This window comes from Gossypium raimondii, chromosome 11 (assembly GCF_025698545.1).
Source record: "Gossypium raimondii isolate GPD5lz chromosome 11, ASM2569854v1, whole genome shotgun sequence".
NCBI classification, from domain to species: Eukaryota; Viridiplantae; Streptophyta; class Magnoliopsida; order Malvales; family Malvaceae; genus Gossypium; species Gossypium raimondii.
Window position 1 is genome coordinate 57675184 of NC_068575.1, and position 22676 is coordinate 57697859.

General features: G+C 31.8%; 3 protein-coding genes across 7 annotated transcripts; 1 reads left to right on the top strand and 2 right to left on the bottom strand.

Moving 5' to 3' along the window:
* The first annotated feature begins 4724 nt into the window (after positions 1-4724).
* LOC105802456 (paired amphipathic helix protein Sin3-like 2) lies at positions 4725-13351 on the top strand. Of its 4 annotated transcripts, none has more exons than XM_052623810.1 (24): positions 4725-4857; positions 5158-5234; positions 5708-5956; positions 6050-6230; positions 6309-6407; positions 6521-6694; positions 6792-7062; positions 7719-7855; positions 7985-8060; positions 8138-8167; positions 8338-8531; positions 8607-8761; positions 9001-9128; positions 9231-9485; positions 9671-10291; positions 10437-10516; positions 10716-11333; positions 11428-11528; positions 11613-11751; positions 11830-11982; positions 12131-12294; positions 12524-12635; positions 12831-12990; positions 13090-13351. In XM_052623810.1, the coding sequence occupies exons 2-23, from the start codon at positions 5161-5163 to the stop codon at positions 12957-12959; spliced, it is 4140 nt and encodes a 1379-aa protein (XP_052479770.1). In that variant the 5' UTR covers positions 4725-4857; positions 5158-5160; the 3' UTR covers positions 12960-12990; positions 13090-13351. The 4 variants fall into 4 exon arrangements, with proteins under 4 accessions (XP_052479770.1, XP_012489557.1, XP_012489558.1 ...); XM_012634103.2 differs by having other exon boundaries at positions 4744-5048; XM_012634104.2 differs by having other exon boundaries at positions 4744-5048; positions 13093-13351.
* An 864-nt stretch (positions 13352-14215) lies between these two features.
* Positions 14216-16483, bottom strand: LOC105802455 (protein transport protein SEC13 homolog B). Of its 2 annotated transcripts, XM_012634101.2 has the most exons (3): positions 16300-16483; positions 16152-16208; positions 14216-15356 (listed from the first exon to the last, which is right to left on the bottom strand). In XM_012634101.2, exon 3 carries the CDS (start codon positions 15322-15324, stop codon positions 14419-14421), a length of 906 nt encoding a protein of 301 aa, XP_012489555.1. In that variant the 5' UTR covers positions 15325-15356; positions 16152-16208; positions 16300-16483; the 3' UTR covers positions 14216-14418. The 2 variants fall into 2 exon arrangements, with proteins under 2 accessions (XP_012489555.1, XP_012489556.1); XM_012634102.2 differs by lacking the exon at positions 16152-16208.
* A 3145-nt stretch (positions 16484-19628) lies between these two features.
* Positions 19629-20602, bottom strand: LOC105802453 (metalloendoproteinase 1). The gene is given in 1 exon segment (XM_012634100.2): positions 19629-20602. A coding segment is annotated over 1 exon segment (873 nt). The 5' UTR covers positions 20594-20602; the 3' UTR covers positions 19629-19720.
* Positions 20603-22676: the final 2074 nt, after the last annotated feature.

The following is a 22676-nucleotide window of genomic DNA, read 5'->3' on the forward strand; positions in this document are numbered from 1 at the left end:
AATTAAAGCGGAAGGTATTGCTCTTTTTTTATTTTTTAGAAAAATTTTTTGAATCTTTACAAGAAAAATAATTTTATCTTTTTATTTTTTTATTTTTTCATCATAAACTTTTCTTCATAAAAGAAAAAATTAAGGTTTTACAGGAATAAATTTTATATTTTATTTTATCTTTTTCTTTTAATAATTTAATTTAATTTTCTTAGTAACCAAGAAAAAACCTGGTTGGAAAAACTTCAGTTTTACAAGGAAATAAATTATAAGGAAAATTTAGGTTTCATCTATGCCGCTGAGTAACTCAATTCTCAATAAAAATTCAATTTTGTTAAAGAATAAAATTAATTTAAAATGAAACAAGTGATCAAAATAAAAAAATTATTAAAGATAGGTGACTAAAATGAATGTATAATAACATTGAATTAATAGCGGGTGATCAAGATAAAAACAGTTTTAATAACAATACCTAAAATAAATATTTTTAGTGTCCAAAATGAAAATATTTAAAAGTTGGGGTTTTTTTTGGTTTTCAAAATATCCATTGAAACACATTGTTTATTTATCTTTTAATTTCAATTCACGGTATATGGGTGTATTTTTAAAATGTATATAATCGCATTTAAATTTTTATATTTATAAAATTTATATTTGTTTTATATAAATTTTAATGTGCTTAAATGAGTGTCGATTCGCTAGTATCATAAGTGAATTAGATATCAACATAATTAAATAATAACTAAAATATTATTATTTTGTAAAATATATTATTTTATTTTAAAAATGTTTTTAATTTTATACACCTTTTATACAATATTAATTTAAAACACTCTAATTTTCAATAATTTTTATAATTATATTTATTATTGAGCCAATCTAAGAAGGCTTGAACTCACAAATTCTATGTTCAAGACCTGATTCATACACGCCGAATGGGTAGCCCAGCCCATGAGTTGGTTTAAGATATTTCATTTTTAGTGAGTTTTTCTCCTTCAAAAATTTATTTTTAGAAAATTTATATAAAGGAAAGATCTATTTCTATCAATATAAAATTTATATCTTTTCATAATTTTTATATAATAAATATTTTAATAATATAAACATTATATTTTATACTTTATTTATGTAGATCATGGGCGTCAAATTTAGTATAAATTAAAAAAATTAACTATTAAAAAATTCAAATCTAAAAATACAAGATGAATTACAATCTCACACAGATATTAAAATCCATAATAAATAGGAAGGAAATGCCATCTGGACATTTACAGTCTCAAGTCCTTGATCTTTGCTAACATTCTAAAAATTTCACCCGCAATTTGCATGTATTGTACCAAATATTTAAAAGCTTTAAATTAAAGTCTAATAGGAATTAATCTTTTAATTTTAAATAGGTGAGAGCAATTGAGTCTGAGATGTGTATTATTTTGATAAACTTAATTTAGAATATCACGTATAAGTAATTCACTTCACTTCATCATAAAATTTGATGAAATCAAATAATTAAGTTAAATTTATTATTATTTTGGGCAGGACTTTCGATTTATCAGTTTGCATGTTTATTTCCCTGCCCAGTGCAATATAGTTTGAGCTCATCTATAGCAATATTTGAAAAATATCTCGAATGAACGAAGTATATAAAATAGTAAACATCGAAGACGAAAATTTTATATTAAGAGGATTAAATTGAATTGTTAATCTTTATGAAGGTCCAAAACCAGAATATAACTATTTCATTCAATGGGGTCCAAAGCCCCTTGCATTCGCCCATGGTAATATGGTAACAATTCAAGAAAAGACAAAGACAATATAAAATTTTATATAAATAAGATTAAAGTGAAGATTCGAATATTCATAACCAAATGTTAGATGGAAGTTTTTCTTTATCAAATTCCATGTTTAAGTTTTATAATTTTAGTTGATGGTATATAAATTGTACTTGTAATTGTATTTTGTAAATTATTTTAAAATATTAGATTTTAACTTTTTTCAATTTATTTACATATCCTGAAAGCAAATTTTTTATTAAAAAAGTTGAATTTTCAATGTAATTTATTTTCTAATAATTTTCCAATAATTTAAGGAAGCATCCATTGTTTGAAAAGTATAAAAGAGTATAATAAGAAAAATAAAAGCCTAACACTTATTTTCTCTTTCCTTCTCTCCCCAATTTGTTAAATTGAGCTATCTCTCAATTAAAAAAAAAAAAAAACCTAACAAAAATTTCAGATCAATTTAATTGTGTGTGCTTCATAAACGTGCAATTGAATGCAATTTGAAGTTTCTCAAATCCTAAATCCATTTTCAAGAACCGCTTTCATCATCAACTTCTCTTTGATATGGTGTTTGATAAACGGAATTTTGACATTTTTTAATTGATTTGAGCACAAACGGAGGATTAGGTAGTTAAACCCTTTAATTGTAGCGTTTGTTGAATGAGGATTTATAAGAGTTTGTTGAACTAAGACCTTCGAAACAAAAAACGTTGGGATGAGCAACTTTTTCAACAGTTGTTTAGGAGTGAGATATGTGAAATGACATATCTGACTATACTTGCTCAAAAAAATACTTCTTTTGTCACATACTCTCAAACCAAACAGGTATACCAAGATATCAATAGCCTTCTTCACCTGTTTTCATTTTTACCTCCAATGTCCAAAGTAAATCTAAAAAAAAAAAAACTCCACCGTGAATCTATAAAATTCAACATTGCCATGAGAAATTTTCAATCGAGCCCATTCATCCATTAATATTTATGTACTCTTAATTCATTTTCAATTTATTTGTACAAAATGATTTCTTATACAAGTTTACATTAATTGAAATATGCTACTTGACAATTTTATTTTGAGTATGACATAATTATCACTAATTTACATACTAAGAACAGGACATAATTACCACTAAGAATATAGTTTACAATTATATTGATATGCTATTAATATTTATCATTTTCCACAATGTTAATATTTACAAATAAGAACTTAATAAGTTTGTTTATTTAAATATTCAAAAACATTCACTAATTAATTTTCATAAGGGATGTTTTAATTCATTGATAATCTGGGTTTATTTCAATGATTTCACCTAATAAAAACTAAAATATTGCAAACAAATAAATACATAACAATAAAATGTGTTATGCCATTATTCATCATTTTACACGTATCAGCTTTCAGCTAAATTTTATCAAACACTTTTAAATGTACCGTTAATAGAATCAGTCGATCAAACTAGTCACTGCAATCAACAATTAGCCGATTACCAAACAGAGCCGAGATACTGAATGCTTGTAGATAATCATATTATTCATCCAAGAGAGAAACTAAATAAAAAAATATTAAGTTAAAAAATATTAAAATAAAAAGATATATTTGAAGAGTATGAATTTAAGTTTGAATGGGCTTGTTCTATCATCAGGGCATTTGGGTAGTAGAATTTTGTATTCTCGATGATTTTCGGTAATATGGTTATCAAACAATTTAAACATGTTCTATAGTAATTAATCTTATATTCTCAATAATGTTAAGGTTGTAAAAAAAAGAAATTAATATCTAATTTTACATTTTGGTTCAACTTGAAATTTTGGATAATTTTATTTTTTATGCAAATATAATATAAACCTAATTAAAAAAATTGTTTTTTTTCCTTCTAAGAGATAAATAATTCCATTATGAATGTTAGTGTGTAATTCTATTCAAAATGTATCATTCAAAGGATATTGCAAGTTTTAATATAGATATGTGTATATACGGGGCACTTTTTTTGGATGTGAAATGTTTTATTTTACTTTTACTTTCATAATAAAAGCTATCAAATTCGTTACAATAAATAATTGATTGAGTTATGGCAATTTAGTTTTAGTTCGATTGGTATGAATATTATTATCAATGCAGGAGGACGTGAGTTCGAGTGCGCTGAAGCGCATTATCCTCCTATTTATGGATTAGAGAGGGGTTATGAATAGTTTTAACCAATGTGTCAAAAAAAAAACAAATATAATCATAACCTAAAATAAAATTGTTAAAAAAAGCACATAATAATGATAAATTAGTAAACCAAGTTTGTAGAGACAATATTAAATCGCCAGTTACTTCTTTATCAAATAAATAAATAAATATCTACCATATATATATAAAAAATTATGGAAGAAAATATGAAATAAAGTAATAGTTTGAAAAATAAGGGGAAAAATTTCTCCCAAAATCTGATGAACGGAACAAGTACTGTTTGGGAACACCAAGATAAATACAATAATTAAAAAGAATAGCAAATTACATAAAAGCGAAAGAGAAGTCTTAGGTGGCAACCAAATCAACCTCTCCCAAACCCTAATTCACCAAAATCAGTTAGGAAACTAAAATTAGTATTTCTGTGGGAGAAAATACAACACAGATAAAACCATAGTACTAGGATTAACATGATAGATTTGATCTATACATAAAAGATTTTTAAAGAAGCAATTAAAAGAAAGAACAAAAAGACAACCATCGCAAAGTACATTCATTATATAAAAAGTTGTACCATAAGAACAAATTCAAGGATTTGATAGAATTTTGAATAATTTTACTAAATATTAAACTTATAAAATAATTTAAATAATTCGTTTTCTTTTATTTATTTATTTATATACTGTGAATTAAAATATAAATAAATTTAAAATCTCAGTAAATATATCGCTTGTTTAAGGATGCATAGCTTATCTCATATGAATATAAATACGATGAGAGGCAAAAGGAGTTTGTAAATAAACTCAAACATGCAATCTCCTTCTATTCTCTGCACCAGTTTTTGAAAAACAAATTTATTTTTATTTTTGTCATTCGGATTTTGACTCTCTCTCTTTCTTTCTCTCACGTACCAAAGGTTTTCTCTTTTTCTCTCTTTTCCTTCGCATATATTCTGCTTTTCCAATTCCTTCTCTTCACACAACCGAAGATTAGAAAAAAAAAAAAAAAAAAAAAAAAGAAAGAGAAACATAAAAAGGATCATAAGAAAAAGCTACTGGATTGTATTTCTGTCTTTTTATTTTTTCTTTAAGATCTGTTACAGAGGAAGTAAGTTTCTTTAACCCAGTTCTTAAAATGGGTTTCTTTTTATTTCTTCATAGATTAATCCTGTTATAAAATAACAATTCACTTTGTTTTTGTTTTTTGTTTGGTTTAGAGGATGAAGCGAGTAAAAGATGATTTATATTCTGGTTCGCATTTTAAACGTCCATTTGGTTCTTCAAGGCCTGAATCGTAAGTTTTTTTTCTTTTTTTCCCTTGAGGGTTTGTATGGCTGGTTTTGTTCTTATATGAAAGTTTGCCTTTTTTCTTTTTCGTATTATTGGTTGTTTTTGTTCTGATTACTGGTCGGTTATTGTTGTAAGTTTTAATGGTTGTGTTTGATGAGGTTTATCATGAATTTTTGTTTATAACTTGGATTGAGTGATTTGTTGTTTATGTTTTTGATTTGTCATTTTTTGGCTGAATCATGTGGGTTTTTTTTTCTTTTTTTTTTGTGATTATGGGGTCATTACTTTAAGTAGGATTTACCACTTGGTTTTGCGGTATCTAGTAAATTCACTTCTAATTGAATGGAATTGTTGGCACTTTTTAAGAGTAATCATCTGTTGAAAGTATATTAGGTTTAGTATAAGCTTTTGATTGGTGTTGGTTAAATGGCCGTGGTTCTGATTTTGTCTTTCTTTTATTTATTTCTAACCATGAAGCCATGGGCAAAACCAAATGCCGAGTGGAGGTGGGGGTGAAGGTGGAGGAGGTGGTGGTGGGGGTGAAGGTGGAGGGGGAGGAGGGGGAGGTGGAGGAATGGGAGGGGCAGGTGTAGGAGGAGGTATATCACAGAAACTGACTACCAATGATGCCTTAACATATCTAAAGGAAGTGAGGGAGATGTTTCAGGATCAAAAAGAGAAGTATGACATGTTCCTTGAAGTCATGAAGGATTTCAAGGCTCAAAGGTATACTGTGTTTGAAATGCCAAGTTCTGCCAATGGACGTTGAATTGTTGCTTTAAACTACTAAATGCTTAATAAATCTTTTTTCTTTTGCAGGACTGACACAGCCGGTGTCATTGCCCGAGTTAAAGAATTATTCAAAGGGCATAACAACTTGATTTATGGATTTAATACCTTCCTGCCAAAGGGTTATGAAATAACCCTTGATGAAGATGAGGCTCCAGCAAAAAAGACAGTTCAATTTGAAGAAGCGATCAGTTTTGTAAATAAAATAAAGGTGAAGCCATCGTGCCAGGACCTTGTCCCTTACCAATATCTGTGTTTAGCTATCTAATTTATCCATTTTACTATGCAGAAACGTTTTCAAAATGATGAGCGTGTTTATAAATCATTCCTTGATATCTTGAATATGTACCGGAAGGAGCACAAGGACATAAATGAGGTCTATTGTGAGGTAATATGCCTTGTCTTGGTTGTCATGCATGTTCATTGGCTCTTTGATACTTACTGGATCTTAACCTCTCCTCTCTCCCAGATAATATTACTTGTATGTTTAAATTGTTTCAGGTTGCTTCTCTTTTTGAGGACCACCCAGATCTGCTTGAGGAGTTCAAAAGATTTTTACCAGATCCTTCAGCAGCACCTTTGACGCAACAAGTTCCGTATGGTCAAAATTCAGCTCAGCGCTATAATGAGAGAAGCTCTGCTACAGCCACCTTGCGGCAGATACAAATGGACAAGGTAACTATTCTCTCTTGTTTGTTAAAAGTGATTTTCTTGTAAATTGCTATTTTTAATCTGTTTATTATATGAAATAATGATCAAATTGTTTTTTCAGCGTCGAAGGGATAGGATTATTACCTCCCATGCTGATCATGGTATCAGTGTTGATCATCCTGAACTGGATGATGACAAAACTATGATGAAAATGCAGAAGGAGCAGAGAAAGCGTTTGGAAAAGGAAAATAGGGATAGGAGAACTCGTGATCTGGATGATCCCAAGCATGACAACAATAGGGATTTTAATTTGCAGCGTATTCATGATAAAAAGAGATATGGAAGGAAGATGGAAGGATTTGCCTCTTATGATGATAGAGATACTTTTAAAAGTGAGTCCTCAACCTTTGACTGTTTTTATTTGTTCAAAATATGCGTGGTATCACTTTTATTTTTTCTAACATATCATAGATATATAGTTCTCTTTATGGTGTTTATTTTAAGGTGAGAATTTTGTTGTTCTTTTTCTATATATTACTAATAAAGCCTGTCAATTACTATTGCGATTTACTGGTGAGAATGAACTTGAAGTTTCATTTATGCATAAATGCAAATGTGAGATATGGTTACATCATGATGGTGGCAATTTTCAACGATGATTTTTACTGTAAGGAAGCTGTGTGGGCACGTATCCTCTGATTTTGAAGTGATCTATGGCTGGGAAAAGCATTACTAGGCTAGCTAGTCTACCATGAGTTTGCGCCTTGATGTTTTTAGCGAACTCGGCTCTTAATATATTTTTTATGTGCTCTGCTGGTGGATTATTAAAATATAGGGAAATGACATCTGTCTTTTAACCCAAGGGAAAACTTTTTGGTAGTATTTTGAGTTTGTTATCCAAATTATTGTTAACTAGCCTTTTCAGCCTGTCTTTAGAGGTTTTCTGATATTTTGCGTTGTTTGTGTAATTAGATTTGGGTCAATGCACGTTTTCTTATCCTTCACAAGGAATCCTTTTAAGATTTAGGTTTTTCTATTCAAATCTCAGGCATGTGCAACCAGGGGTTCATATTCTGTGAGAGAGTTAAGGAGAGGCTATGCAGCTCAGATGACTATCAGGCATTCTTAAAGTGTCTTAACATTTACAGCAATGGAATAATCAAAAGAAATGATTTGCAAAATTTGGTATGTTTTACACCATCTCGAGCAGTTATCTCTGACTCATTGTTCAGTCTACTTTGTAGAAATATCATGCACATGTTTAACCTTCTACCTTGGTCGCTTAATTAGATAGATTGCTTCTGCCTATTTCAGGTGACCGATTTACTTGGCAAGCATCCAGATCTTATGAATGAGTTCAATCAGTTCTTGGAGCGTTGTGAGAATACTGGTAACTGCTAAAGTTTCATTTTAAGTTGTTTTTATATGATCTGTATGGCTGTTTCTAATTTGAAATGTCTCCTGCAGATGGGCTTCTTGCTGGTGTTATCAGTAAAAGTATGTAACTGATTTCCTTTGTCATTTTGTTATACATTTTCTTAATTTCTAGGTTGTTTTCGTTATTTCCTCATACGTGCATAATCCACTCATATATAATGCAACTGTGAATTATTTTCTTTCAATATAAAATTCTGTAAATTGCAATGATGTTTACCTCTTGATTGCAGAGTCACTTAGTGGTGATGGGCATGCATCCAGGCCATGGAAGTTAGAGGAAAAAGATAGAGAGCAAAAACGTGAATTGGAGGGAGCTAAGGAAAGGGAGAGATGCAGGGAGAAGTATATGGCAAAGTCCATACAGGAGCTTGACCTTTCTACCTGCCAACGTTGTACCCCAAGCTATCGGCTTCTACCTGACGATGTATGAACTTTTTATTTTTTTTTTATGCATGGTTTGGCACTGATTTTGGCATTTATTTGTCTTTCTGTCTCTCAGTATCCAATACCTTCAGCTAGTCAGAGATCAGAGCTTGGTGCTCAAGTGCTGAATGATTATTGGGTATCTGTGACGTCTGGAAGTGAGGATTATTCTTTTAAGCACATGCGCAGAAATCAGTATGAAGAGAGTTTGTTCAGATGTGAGGATGATAGGTAAAATTTACTGGTCCTCTATTTGTCCCAGTACTATGGTGGTTATTTTATCTATCTCTTTCATGATTTGTGTATTTTATTATTTCTATTACAAATTTATGTACTGCATGTGAAGGAGAATGAGTTTTCAGGAGAAAAAGTTGATGTGCACTGATTCATTCTTCTGTTTCTTTTTGTCTTCGGAAATTATTCTAGATATTAACTCCCAGGCATAATAGACTTTTGTTTGTTGGTCTTAGATTTGAGCTGGATATGTTGTTAGAATCTGTGAGCTCAACTGCCAAGCGTGCTGAGGACTTGCTGAATGGCATTAATGAAAATAAAATCAATGTGGATTCTCCGGTTCGCGTAGAAGACCACTTTACTGGTTTGTATCTGTTACTAGGTTATCAGTTTATGTCTCAATCACTGCTATGTGAACATTTTTCTTCTTTTTTACTTTTGGCCTTATCTGGACTACTTACTGCAGTTCTAAATTTAAGGTGCATTGAGCGTTTATACGGTGACCATGGTCTTGATGTAATGGAAATATTACGTAAAAATCCTGCTCTTGCATTACCTGTCATTTTAACTCGTCTGAAGCAGAAGCAAGAAGAGTGGACAAAGTGCCGTTTAGATTTTAACAAGGTTTGGGCTGAAATTTATTTGAAAAACCATTACAAATCACTTGATCATCGCAGCTTCTATTTCAAGCAGCAGGATTCAAAGAACCTGAGTGCAAAATGTAAGTGGAATACTGGAATTTTCATACCTAAGATGCAAAATGCTGTATTTTCCTTTGTTGTAAAATTTGGTTGAAAGATTGAAGATGATTCTTAAAAATATGTTCTAAAATATTGTGTTCATTTATTCTCTTCATCCTTAATTCTTTGCTTGTGTGGCCTAATTGATATTTCTTTGTAATTGCAGCTTTAGTGGCTGAAATCAAGGAGTTGAAAGAGAAGAACCAGAATGAGGATGATGTTCTCATGGCGAGCATTGCTGGTCACAGACAACCCCTGGCTCCACACCTCGAATATGACTATTTGGATGTTGGCATCCATGAAGACCTTTATAAACTTATAGAGTATTCATGTGAAGAGATGTGCTCAACCAAAGAACTGTTGGATAAAGTCATGAGGCTCTGGACCACATTCTTGGAGCCAATGTTGAGTGTTCCTCCTCGACCTAATGGCAAAGAGGGTACTGATGATGATGGTAAAGCTCAGAATCCTACTGTAAACTGCACTGGGTCAAGCATTGCTGAATGTGATGGAAGTCCTGGAGCTGATGCTAATGTTAATTCTGAGCCACAGAAGGGTGCTAGTGACGGAGATGAGAACAGTTCACCAGAGCTACCTAATTCTTGCAGAAATGGTTTGACAAATGGTGGAACTTTAGCCGAAGAAGAACCATCTGGTCGTGTCTATAGGGATGACTCAAAGCTAGAGAAAGAGATCAAATGTACAGCTGATAAAAGGTCTGGAGTTAACATACTTGCAATTGAAGCAGAAAATAATCAAAGCAGAAACAACACTGAAGGGGCTTCAGGTGTGTACTTCAGGAAACATTGTAATCTCATGATTTTGTTGTTTATTGATCTAGGTGTTTCTATTATTACTTATACTCTTTTTTATACCCTTCTTTCCAAAACCATGTGACTATACTTAGTTTTAATTTCAATGTTGTGGTGCAGCAGCTTCTAGACCTACTAGCGTTGCTGCTGGTAAGGGTCATGAATCTGAAGTTAATGTTGATCTTCTACATTCATCAGAGGTATGGGTTTATGCATACCCGCTACTGTATTCTAATTAGCAGTTAGCATGGCTTAAGCTTACGTAACTAATTGGTTCTGTCAAAATATTTGGCATTTTTTGACCTTCCTTTCCTTGCTTAATTCTCCTCATCTCCTACTTGTTGAGGTAAAAAGCAAGGGGGTTCTTATATACTTATGTAAATTTTCGTGGTTCTTCAGGGTGCTCGTGTAACAAAGCATGCTTTATTAGTAAATGGAGAGCCAACAGATGGCTTTTCTGCTAGTAGATATCACGAAGAATCTACTGGTCCATCCAAAATTGAAAAAGAAGAAGGTGAATTATCACCAAGTGGTGATTTTCAGGATTATTCTATTGCCTACAGTGATGCTGGTCTAAAGGCTGTGCCAAAGGCCAAGCATGGTATTGAAAACAGACAGTACTGGTCTGGAACTGCGAAAGAGTTGCATCCTGGAGATGCTGGGGGAGAAAATGATGCAGATGCTGATGATGAGGATAGTGGAAATGCCTCTGAAGCTGGTGACAATGCATCAGGCAATGAATCTGCAGGTGATGAATGCTCTCGTGAAGAGCATGAAGAAGAGGAAGAGATGGGCCGCGATGAAGTTGATGGCAAAGCTGAGAGTGAAGGTGAGGCTGAAGGGATGACTGATGCACATGTGGGAGGAGATGGCATGTCGTCATTTTCAGAGCATTTTCTTTTTACGGTGAAGCCTCTTGCAAAGCATGTACCTGCAGTTTTACCTGAAGAAGATCGAAACAGTTCTTGTGTTTTCTACGCAAATGATGATTTCTATGTTCTTTTCCGACTTCATCGAGTATGTAGAATTTTCTAAAGCTTGTTAGCTATTTCTTCTAATTTTTCTTTTTACATTTTAATAAGTATTCTTCAATCGTTTAATTTCTGTGTAGATCCTGTATGAAAGAATACTGTCAGCAAAAACAAATTCAACAGCTGCTGAAATAAAGTGTAAAAGTTCAAAAGATGCTAGTTCTTCAGATTTTTATGCCAGGTGATTTACATATCAATTTCAGTGCCGAACAATGTGAACCATTGATGCATGCTAATGTGAAAATTCTCTCTTTGTGCTGCACAGATTTACGAGTGCACTGTACCGTCTGCTTGATGGATCTGCTGACAATGCGAAGTTTGAGGATGAATGTCGAGCTATAATAGGAAACCAGTCATATGAGTTATTTACATTGGACAAGTTAATATATAAATTGGTTAAGCAGGTTTGCTTTCTTTGATGGTCTTTCTCCATATTCTACTCATTTCTCTTGCATCTGTCTGAATTATAGTTTTCGTTACAGCTTCAAGCTGTTGCGGCAGATGAGATGGATAATAAGCTTCTTCAATTGTTTGATTATGAAAAATCTCGGAAACATAGGAAGACAATGGATTCAGTGTATTATGAGAATGCACGTGTCCTCCTTCAAGAGGATAATATATACCGATTGAAATCTGTAAGTTTTGCATGTCCCTCGACTACGACCCCTTTCCAAAGAAAATTGAAAAGAAAGGAAACAAGGCACATGAATGCCCTACTACCTTTCTATCTGTGTATGTTTATGTTAACGCATATAATGATCTTACTTTGGTTCCTTTTTGCAGTCATCTTCGCCATCTCGGTTGTCTATTCAGCTGATGGACAATGTCATTGAAAAGCCTGAGGCATTTGCTGTTGCAATGGAACCTTATTTTTCTGCTTCTTTGCACAACGATTTTCTGTCAGTCTATCCTGGAAAAAATGAGCCACATGGCATTACGCTAAGGAGGTAACAACTATAACATTAAGATTATTAGGTTTCGTACTGATAGCATTAGTATCAATGGGTTTCGTGGTTCTCTAACATGTATTTGGTGTTAAAATAAAATGTGGCATGTAAATGCTAGGCTCAACTAGCCTCTCATGTGTTAACATTAGATGATTGTAACAAAGAAAGTATTTCGATTATGCTTTAAATAACCGGTGTTTAATCTGCTCTTCTTTACTGATATTTGCAGAAACAAGAAAAAGTATGCAAGTCTAGATGAATTTGCTGCTACTTGCATGGCCATGGAAGGTGTTGAACTGGTTAATGGTTTAGAGAATAAGATAGCTTGCAACTCATACAAGGTATCTTTCTGGTATTAGTATCTGGTTTAATTTTTTTAGCTTTCTTTAAGATTGTATATAGAAGTGTTTACACATTTTAACTTGAGGTGCCTAGTTGGCATACCATGGAGGTTGGAGTATCACTAATAAATCGCTTACGTACTAAATGTTTACATTGGGTCCTTGTATATATATGATCTGTGAACTATGTTGCAGATCTCTTATGTGTTGGACACCGAAGATTTCTTCTTCCGTAGGAGAAGAAAGTCACCGCAATGCAGATCTTCATACAATAATCAAGCAGGAGTACAACGGTTCCATAAATTTTTATCTGCTTCGCAGTAATTCAGTATTCTTTCTCAGACCGGCATAAATGGTAAAAACCTCCTGAATCTTTATATCTTCACATTTCACAACCACTCACTCTTTCCTTGGAATTTTCGAAGATGGCTTAACCTTCATGCTTTTCTTGCAGCAGCCCTTGCTTTAACCCAACCTTGAAAAGGCCTTCAAAACTGAAACATGTTTCTTGAATGTTCATAGTTTGATGCTAATTGGTCATACTAGTAGTGAAGGATGATGAATGGTTAGGAAATGTAAGCATATTTTGTAAAAGTTCATATCAGCCATTATTGTGTAGATAGGGTTTTGCATGATATTTTGTGGGGTAAAAAGGGAAGAAAATGGATTCTTTTTCAATTGTTACTTGTTAACAAAGTTTCTCATTGACGGGCCAACATGTCTTCTTTCACCTCAGTTTTGATAGCTTCTGTTTCCAATTTTCACCTCCAACTCTATACTTGATAAAAGATGAAAATATCCTGATTAATATGGAATCTTAAATCGAATTAAGTAACTATGCAAGTTTTAAAATTAGAAAGTAAATAGCTTTTTTCTTGAAAGTACTTTTGCTTAAATTCTACTATATATTTATAAACAACTAATCCTGCTTAGGTTTATTAATATTATGTATATTCTACTAGCATTATAAATTTGTTCTTTTATTAAATTTCTAAACATAATCAAGTTCATATATAGTAAATTTAATTTTATACGTATAAGTAACATAAAATAAATGAAAATTAGTACATTATAAATTTAAAAATCGAAGCTTAATAGTTTGTCCAAATTTATTGTTTGGGTGTAATATTGTTATCTAAATCTTGAAATTTTATATAGGTCTTTGAGCAATCAACCAACATAAATAGATAAAGAGGAAAAGTTCCCTTTCTTCACTGTTGATAAAAACTGAAATAATGAAATTTAATAAATAAACAATTTTAGTATCTAAAATTGATTCGGATTTGAACATCTAAATCTATCATTCACAAAAAAGTATTTAAAAAAGAAACTAAAACATTTGAATTTGTTATAAAATAAAATAAATTTAGAGTTAATTTGAATTCAGATATTATCCCACAGAACTGTCAATTTTAGTTAAGCTAAGAAAACGATCATTATATTAAGAAACCCAACCCAAGACCAAGTTTAATCTAAGATAAGTTTCAATTTTAAGTCCAGCTGTGGATGCTTAAAGTGTAAATATCACAATAAACAAAAGCATACTTGTACAGCAAGTAATGATTTTGAAGTTAATACGGTTAAAAATGATGCCACAATGGATAAGATTTCATTGGAGGGAAACGTCATATGATTAATCATCTATTCTGTCTTTCAACTCAGCATTTCCAACAAAACCCAATAACTATCCAATGCAAGTATACCGAGGGACTTGAAACAGAGGGGACCTAAAAAAATTATTAATAGAGAGAGAAAATAGAAAAGAGGATAAACAAAAAGAACTTCATGGCTCAATAGCATTCACTTCTTGCCACTCATCATCAACCGTTTCTTTCCACAATGTGACATTGTTATTGGCATCAGCAACAGACAATAAGTTTCCAGTCAGCGACCATGAGATCCTCCAAACTGGGGTCTTGAAATCCTTCAAAATCGTACCCTTCCATTGCTCCCCTTCTTTACCGCAAGTCCATATAATAACTTTCCCATCCTGAGAAGCACTTGCAATCGTGCATTTTGGGAGCCCCAAGTTGGGTGCCCAAGCAACATCCCGCACCCAATCAGTGTGCATCTGGAGGGCAGGGCTGTAGTCCATCTTCCAACTCCCATTATACAGCCTCCATACTTTGACCATGTTGTCACATCCACCAGAGGCCAGCTTCTGAACAGGATCCAGTAGACCAGATCCAATGAAAGCACCGAGTGCGGTTGATGGTGCCCACGAGACTGAGGTTACTCCAACAGGGTGAGCTTGCTCTATCCTGGTGGTATCCCAACTACCATCATCCCTAGCAGTAAAGACTGATATATTCCCATCAGAAGACCCGCAGGCCAAACAGAGGCCAAGCTCATGGGGTGCCCATGCAATGGAGTTCACAGATGACTTATGATCATTAAAAACATGGGCCTGCAGCCACTCGTTTTGATTATTTTCCTTCCAGATTATCACCTGGCCATCGTAAGAACACGATGCAAGGATTGATCCAAACTTGGGATGTGCCCAAGCAACCCCCCAAACAGGTCCTTTATGGCCATGTAGAACAGCAAGTTGCTGTGAACTAGATCCAGTTATGCCAATGATCTTAATGGTAGTATCAGATGAAGCAGTCGCCAATCGTTTTCCATAATAATCCATGGCAACATCATGGAGTGCATCCTCATGACCTGTCTCGATTTTCTGTGCAGGCATCTTTCGAACTCCAATTCACAGCTCTTTTATATCTTCAAATCTCAATATCCAAAATCATATCAAATATATATTAATCAACAATATCTACACTATCCAAGTCTTTTTTACGTAAATCTCAAACTTTTTTACACGCAACAGCAATCGAATACCATAACATTTGTGAGCATTTCAACTAAATCAAAAGTTACTAAGGCCTATTGCTTTTTCTTTAAGCAAAAGCAATAATGTTCAAGAATTAGAAGTCGAAATTTTTAACTCTCTTAAATAACAAAATCCACAAAATGGCTTCATAGAAATGTTGAAGATGCAACAAACGATACTCTCTAGAAAGGAATTATAATCCCAACAAAAATGAAACAATTTTTCTAGAAATTCACAGGGAAAGATACAAAAATCCAAGAGATACCCACAAAAGGTAATCAATCCCGAAAATCATAACAACAGAAAGATCATTAGAAGAACTTAATTGTTTTAGAGCATAATAAAATTCAAATCAAAACAACCCATAAACAAAAAATAGAAAATGGGTTAATTTCATCATGATCTTCAGTCTAACTAGATCAATCCCGGAAATCATAACAATAAAAAAGATCACCTTTTCCAAAGAACCCAATTTATTTTGCAGAATAATTAATCCAAATCAATACAACCCAGAATTCAAAAATTCCAAAATGCGTTCATGTCATAAGATCTTCAGTCTAGAAACTATGGATCTAAATCGAACTTATATTACAAATAACAAAACAGATCTGAAGATAAGATAATACATGTGAGTTAACAGCAAAATGAGTGAAGAATTAAAGAATAAAATAAGAAATTTAAATGACCTGATCGAGAGAGAGAGATTAGGGGTGTTATGGTAAAGGCCAAGCTAGAGATCAGCTCTGAAATTGTTAAAATTTTGAGCGACAGAGAAAACTAAAGAATTGTACTGAATTATTAAAATATATACATACATTGAACACTATTTCTGACCTGTTGTGTTTGGACACATTGATTGTTTTAACCCAATTATGAACAAATATTTACCCCAAACTAATCCACCTGAAATATCATTTTACGTTTGGACCCAAAAAAATTTAAATGAATTTTCCGAAGCACTTGAATCAACTAATGCCGAAGCATGTTTAGAACTTTGTGGGGGAGAATGCTTTTTGAGGTAACATGAAAAACAAATTAAATGTGATATGAAATAAAATTATATTTATATTAGTTTTTTTTATCCGTGTATAAAATAATAATAAATTAATGTTTTAAAATAATAGTTACACGTAATTAATATAATATACTCAAAATTCAAAGAAAATCTCAATTACTCAGATAATCATGCTTAAGAACAAATTAAAAATTATGCTTCCATATACTTTAAAATATATTTTATCACAATTAAGCAAAACAAATATACATAGACAGTAAAATTAATTATTTTACTAAACCAAAATCAAATACATTGTAATACCCAATTTTAGCCTGGCTCACATATGGAAACATAATTTTTGAGGATATGCAATCTTATATATGATATGCAATCCTAGATATGATATATGCAATCTTAGATATGATGTATAATCTTAGATATGATATGCAATCTTAGAAGATATGATTTTGTAATCTTAGAGATACCCTTTAATCTCAGCCGTTGATGTAATTGTGCATCTTAGATATGATGTATAATCTTAGATATGATATGCAATCTTAGAAGATATGATTTTGTAATCTTAGAGATACCCTTTAATCTCAGCCGTTGATGTAATTGATCTGTACCGTTGGATTTGGGGAGGCTCAACTATAAATAGAGGCCTCTCCCTTCATTGCAAAAAAAAGGGGGGGGAGAAAAGGGAGGAATAAAAAAGAGAACGATTTACAGTTTTTTAAAGGTGGCTTACTATTTTTTTTCGTTCGATTATTTTTTTACTTATTTACGATTTAAAAAAAGGAGAAAGTGATACCACTGCGAATTTTATTTATTTATTTTTTATTTAGCCCCTCCGCCTTTTAATGTTTTTGTAATTAAGTTTTTTATTTTTACCCTTTTATTTATTTTAAATTCAATTTGATCCATTTGAGCGGTAGCGTTTTAGAGGAGAAGGAAAATTTCCTTCCACCCCTCTATGTAATTCGCGTTCAAATTAGTCCTTTACTTTTATTTATTTATGGATTTACCCATTTTTAATTGCAATTCAATTTAAATTTTTTATGTTCTTTTATTTATTTTATTAATTAATAGTGTAATTATTATTATTATTATTTTCATTTTTAAAATCTATATATGTATATTTTATGAACATACTTATTTTTTTTAGCTAATATTTTCTCATATATATATATATATATACGTATATTTATTTTTTAAAATTTAATTTTGATAATGTACTCATTATTTAATTTTTTATCTATGTATATTCCTTTTATATGCACATGTATATATATTTTTAAACGAATATTTTCCTATATTTTTTAATGAATATTTTCATATTTATATGTATATATTTACGTTTTTTAAATGATTAAATACTCACTTTTTCTTTTTAAAATATACCTATTTTTATTATTTTATATATGTACGTATAATTATATTTTTTCTTTATTTGCATAAGTATATTATGTATTGTATTTATATATAAATCCTATAACCCAAAATTTTATTTGTAAATTATATGTATATTTTAATCTTCATAATTTTCATGTGTATATTATCGTCTTTTGATCCTTATTTATTTGTTTGCTATCCCATCCATTGTATAATTGTGTTTACATTTAGTATTTTGCATGTCATGGATTACCTTTTTTTATTTCGTTTATTCATTTGCTTATATTATTTTTATGTCGATGATGTATTTATTATTGTTATTATTATTATTATAGCATTTGTATGTATAAAATCACGTTACATCATTTTTTTACTCAAATTTAAAGATATAAATTTTTTAAAATTGAGATAATGTTCGTATTTAGGATTTTCAAGGGAATTGAGCCCTAACGTATTGGGTTTCGATTTTCTTCGTTAAATCCGACAATCGAGCATTTCTCTTCAATAAAAAAAATAAAAACTCATTATTGGGAATTCAACACGTTGTGTCCTAACGTATTGGATGTGACGCATCGATTTCTCGAAATGAAGATTTTTTTAAAAATAATAAAGGAAATATTCCGAGTTTGGGATTTTAAAGGAATTGTGCCCTAACGTATTGGGTGTGATTTCTTAAATCTTGGATAAGTGAATGTTCTTTTAAAGTAAAGGAAATATTCCGAGTTTGGGATTCTAGAGGAATCATGCCCTAACGTATTGGGTGTGATTTCTTAAATCTTGGTTGAGTGGATGTTCTTTTAAAGTTTTATTGTACTAGTATTTTGGCCCAATTCATTTGGGGAAAATTAGAATGTTGTGCCCTAACGCATTGGGTGTGGTATCTTCTTTCTCTGAAATAATAAGGGTCTTAATACGTAGCCTTTTAAGTTTTGCTAAGGATTACGTTTTTTCCAAATTCTCGACCTTAAGACACTAATTAATTAACTAGGTACCAATTTTGGGCGTTCGAGGTGCTAATCCTTCCTCGTCGTAATCGACTCCGGATCCGTTTTTCTAAAACTCGTAGACCAAAGCCGTTTTTTTAGGTGATCCAATCACACCCTAATAAAGATTGGTGGCGACTCCCAATTTTAATTTTTTAAAAGGTCGACAACCTAAAAATTTTGTTTTTCAAAAAAACGGTTTCGACACACATGTAATAGTATTAATAATTGAAATCCTACAGCATAGAAACATTTAGATTTAGACGAAATAAAATAAAAGTGATTAAATTGAAATGCATTTGCAATTAAATGATGATCAAATTACTCAGATAATCATGCTTAAGAACAAATTAAAAATTATGCTTCCATATACTTTAAAATATATTTTATCACAATTAAGCAAAACAAATATACATAGACAGTAAAATTAATTATTTTTACTAAACCAAAAATCAAACACATGTAATAGTATTAATAATTGAAATCCTACAGCATAGAAATAAAATAAAAGTGATTAAATTGAAATGTATTTGCAGTTAAATGATGATCAAATTGAATTGGGTATCAAACCACACAAGAAACAAAATGAGAAGGATCAAAATACACTCCACCTTTTTAACATAAAAGATATATATATATATAAAAGTAGGGAAGGGAGGGTCCGTAATATATTTTGGAATCACGGCCAAATATCAACTCTTGATTATTAAAATTTTTCAAGTTTTAGGATTTAAATTTCAGGATTTAAGAGGTTGATAATCATGGTTCAGGTAAGATTAAATTTATAAAGATTTCAATTAGTAAAATAAATTTTTGGCTTAGGCAAGTAAGACTTTTATTATTCTCTCCATCGATTTTATTCATAAACTACTATAGTTTATTATCAGTTGGAGTACAGAGCTCGTATGCCATCAATATCATCTCCGCCTAGATTCCTTTTGATGGTTCCAGGACTAAAATATGCGTACATAATAGCATTTGGGTCCTCACTATGCCCAAGTCCTAAAATATGTCCTATTTCATGAATAGCTACGCTTTCTAAATCGAATTGGTTTTGTCGTATAGCATTACTAGTACTCCAATTCTCGTCGGCATCGTAATGAAGCCTTCCATCTCGTGGTGCAAACGCATGAGCTAAAACATTTCCCGGGCCATCGAACGGGACGTTGTCCCCATGAGAACGACGATGAAATCCCATCACGATATCTGATGGATTGGCTTCTCGAAATGTGAAACTAGAAACAGCAGCCCATTTGTTTAATGCGCTGGTGGTGATAGGCCTAAATTGTTGATCACTAATCACAAATGCACTAGAACGGAACATGTAAGTCAATTGACGCTTGTTCCATCGAGGCATCCCATTAAAAAAGCTATAGTTAGCTATCATGCTAAACTTGACATCATCATCTGAGTCGTTAAAAATATCTTGAATGCCACATCGAGGGGTTGACATTTTTTTCAAGGTATTTGAGTCGATTCTTCCTGTTACCTTGAGACGATAGTATTGTTGGTAAGATTTAAGTGCGGATTCTAACACGTCATCAAAAGAATCGGTGTGGCTACTACCATTAATGGAATAATATCCAAAAGCTTTCAAATATTGCTTCACTTGATTAAGCCCTTCGAATGTGTATCCTTTTTGAGCTCCCTCCAATAATCGGAGAGATTTGGAAATTTAGGGTTCGGATTTAACAAATAAAGCTTGTATTATTACAAGAAGAAGCAACAATGCTGAGATTGCAAGCTTGGGAGCCATGGTTTTATTTGCTATGATTAATTGAAGAAATTTCAATTATTTATATACAAATTTGGTGGTTATTTTTGATAAAACAATTATGTCTACATTAAATATTTTAGTACCATATTGATCAATTAAATTAATGAAATTAGGTTTGCCTTGAATTTTACTTTTCGTGCTACAAAATTTAATGACCGGTTAGCTTACTTCTAGATGTAAATTTAGATAATATAGTATATTCATTTAACTAAAGATATATATTATTTTGTTATTATCCAGAGAAATGAGGAATTCATTTATATTAATATAAAATAAAATAATTTTATAATTTTCATAACTTTTGTCCATAATTATAATATCATACATGAATAAATTATATAAAATTATTTTATTTTATATTAACATAAGTGAATTCTGTTATAATATAAATAGACAGAGAGTAAAGAACAAAGAAAACGAGAGAGCAAAAGAGAGAGTGTATTTTATTAATCAATCAGAATATTTACAAAACTTCTCCAAAGTCTTTATGTAGAAGCCCAAATTTGCTGGGCCCATTGTCCAAATAAAATAAAATACAACAAACCCAAAATTCAATCCCAAATTTCAGCAGCAAACCCTAGCTGGCCGTCGCATGCCTTACGTGGCCTCCTCGTTTGCCACGCCCTCGCACTGCCGCACGCCAGCACCCCACCCACGCGCGTCTGACACCACCTGCAAAATGAGCAACACGCAATAGCAGAAAAAAACAAATGCAAAACGACAAACAAAACGGGATTAAGCACTTGTAATCGACTATAAATGCCATAAGTCATTGCTTGTATATTTTTCCGGACACCATAGTAATAAAAATATAGATTTTGAATCAGAGAAGGTGACATTTCGTTTTTTAGTATAAAAAGAGAAGGGAAGAAACTTACCTGAAACACCGTCGGCCGCGTCGTCGGAGATCTCTCCGTCGTCGGAATCGGCCTTGAAAGGTGGGTTTGGGAGTCCTTTTTATTGGCTTTCGGGCCAAGGGTGTTTGACCTTCGTGGGTGCTTGAAGTGAGACCAAACGCCTCTTTTGTGCTATGCCGCCACCGTGCACGGTGGTGCTACAATGACAATCGGCTGAATCCCATGACCGGCGTTTGAAAGAAGGGAGGAGTTGAGAGTATATGAGAGAGTTTTTTTATTTTTTCTTTTGAATAGCGAGAATGGGTTTCAAAACAAAAAATTTGTTTTTATAAGTGATGCAAAACGGCGTCGTTTAGGGCTGTTTGATGGCCCCAAAGCGGCGCCGATAGGGCTATCCGTGTCGCGACCCGTCCGTCGAGGGATCCGCGTTTTCCCTCAAGGGATATTTGCGAAATAAGTCCCTTCATCTTTTAGGCGCATTCAATGTAGTTTCTTTTAGTTTTCAATTTGCCTTAAGTTTTGCTTAGCTTCGGTTTGGTCCATAGACCATGCTGAGATATACCTCAAAGCGGTGCCGTTTAGATGGCATGGGAATATTTCCTTTTGACCTGTATCTCTGGTAGCGTTTAGATCGAGCCCATTGTCCTTTTTTATTTTTAAATTATGTCGATTAATTTCGTTTTAATTTCAATTTGGTCCTGGGTCCATTCAATTTATTTGTTTATTATTGTTATTTAAAAAAAAACAAAACTCTTTTATCTTTGTTTGTTTAAGTTTTATTTATTATTTATTGTAAACTATTATATATATATATATATATATATATATATTCTTTTCTTTTCCTTTAAATTTTCGTATGTATGTACATTTTCTTCAAAGTTGTTTATACTTTTTCTTATATATATAATATTATTTATTTTAAAATTTTTATATTCATTTATTTTAAGTTTTCTTGTATATTGTTTATTTGAACCTTTTATTATTTATTGTTCTTATAAATCATTCATCTTGGATTACTATTTACTTTAGATTGTTGTATATATATTTTTATATATATATATATATTATATTTTGTTGTATTTTCCTTTGATTAGTAATGTTGATATTTAAATTAGATATATTGTGTGTTCATTGTCGTTGTGCGTACTATAATTTGCTTATTTGTATCCGTGTATATTTGACATGCATTGATGTATCATTTTATT

What these genes read in the sequence shown, in the direction of transcription:
- LOC105802456 (XM_052623810.1), top strand. Translation starts at nt 5,161, where the DNA reads ATGAAGCGAGTAAAAGATGATTTATATTCTGGTTCGCATTTTAAACGT. An exon ending in TGATAGAGATACTTTTAAAA is followed by an intron (nt 7,063 to 7,718) that starts GTGAGTCCTCAA and finishes TTCAAATCTCAG; the next exon opens with GCATGTGCAACCAGGGGTTC. An exon ending in CAACACTGAAGGGGCTTCAG is followed by an intron (nt 10,292 to 10,436) that starts GTGTGTACTTCA and finishes GTTGTGGTGCAG; the next exon opens with CAGCTTCTAGACCTACTAGC.
- LOC105802455 (XM_012634102.2), bottom strand. Translation starts at nt 15,324, where the DNA reads ATGCCTGCACAGAAAATCGAGACAGGTCATGAGGATGCACTCCATGAT.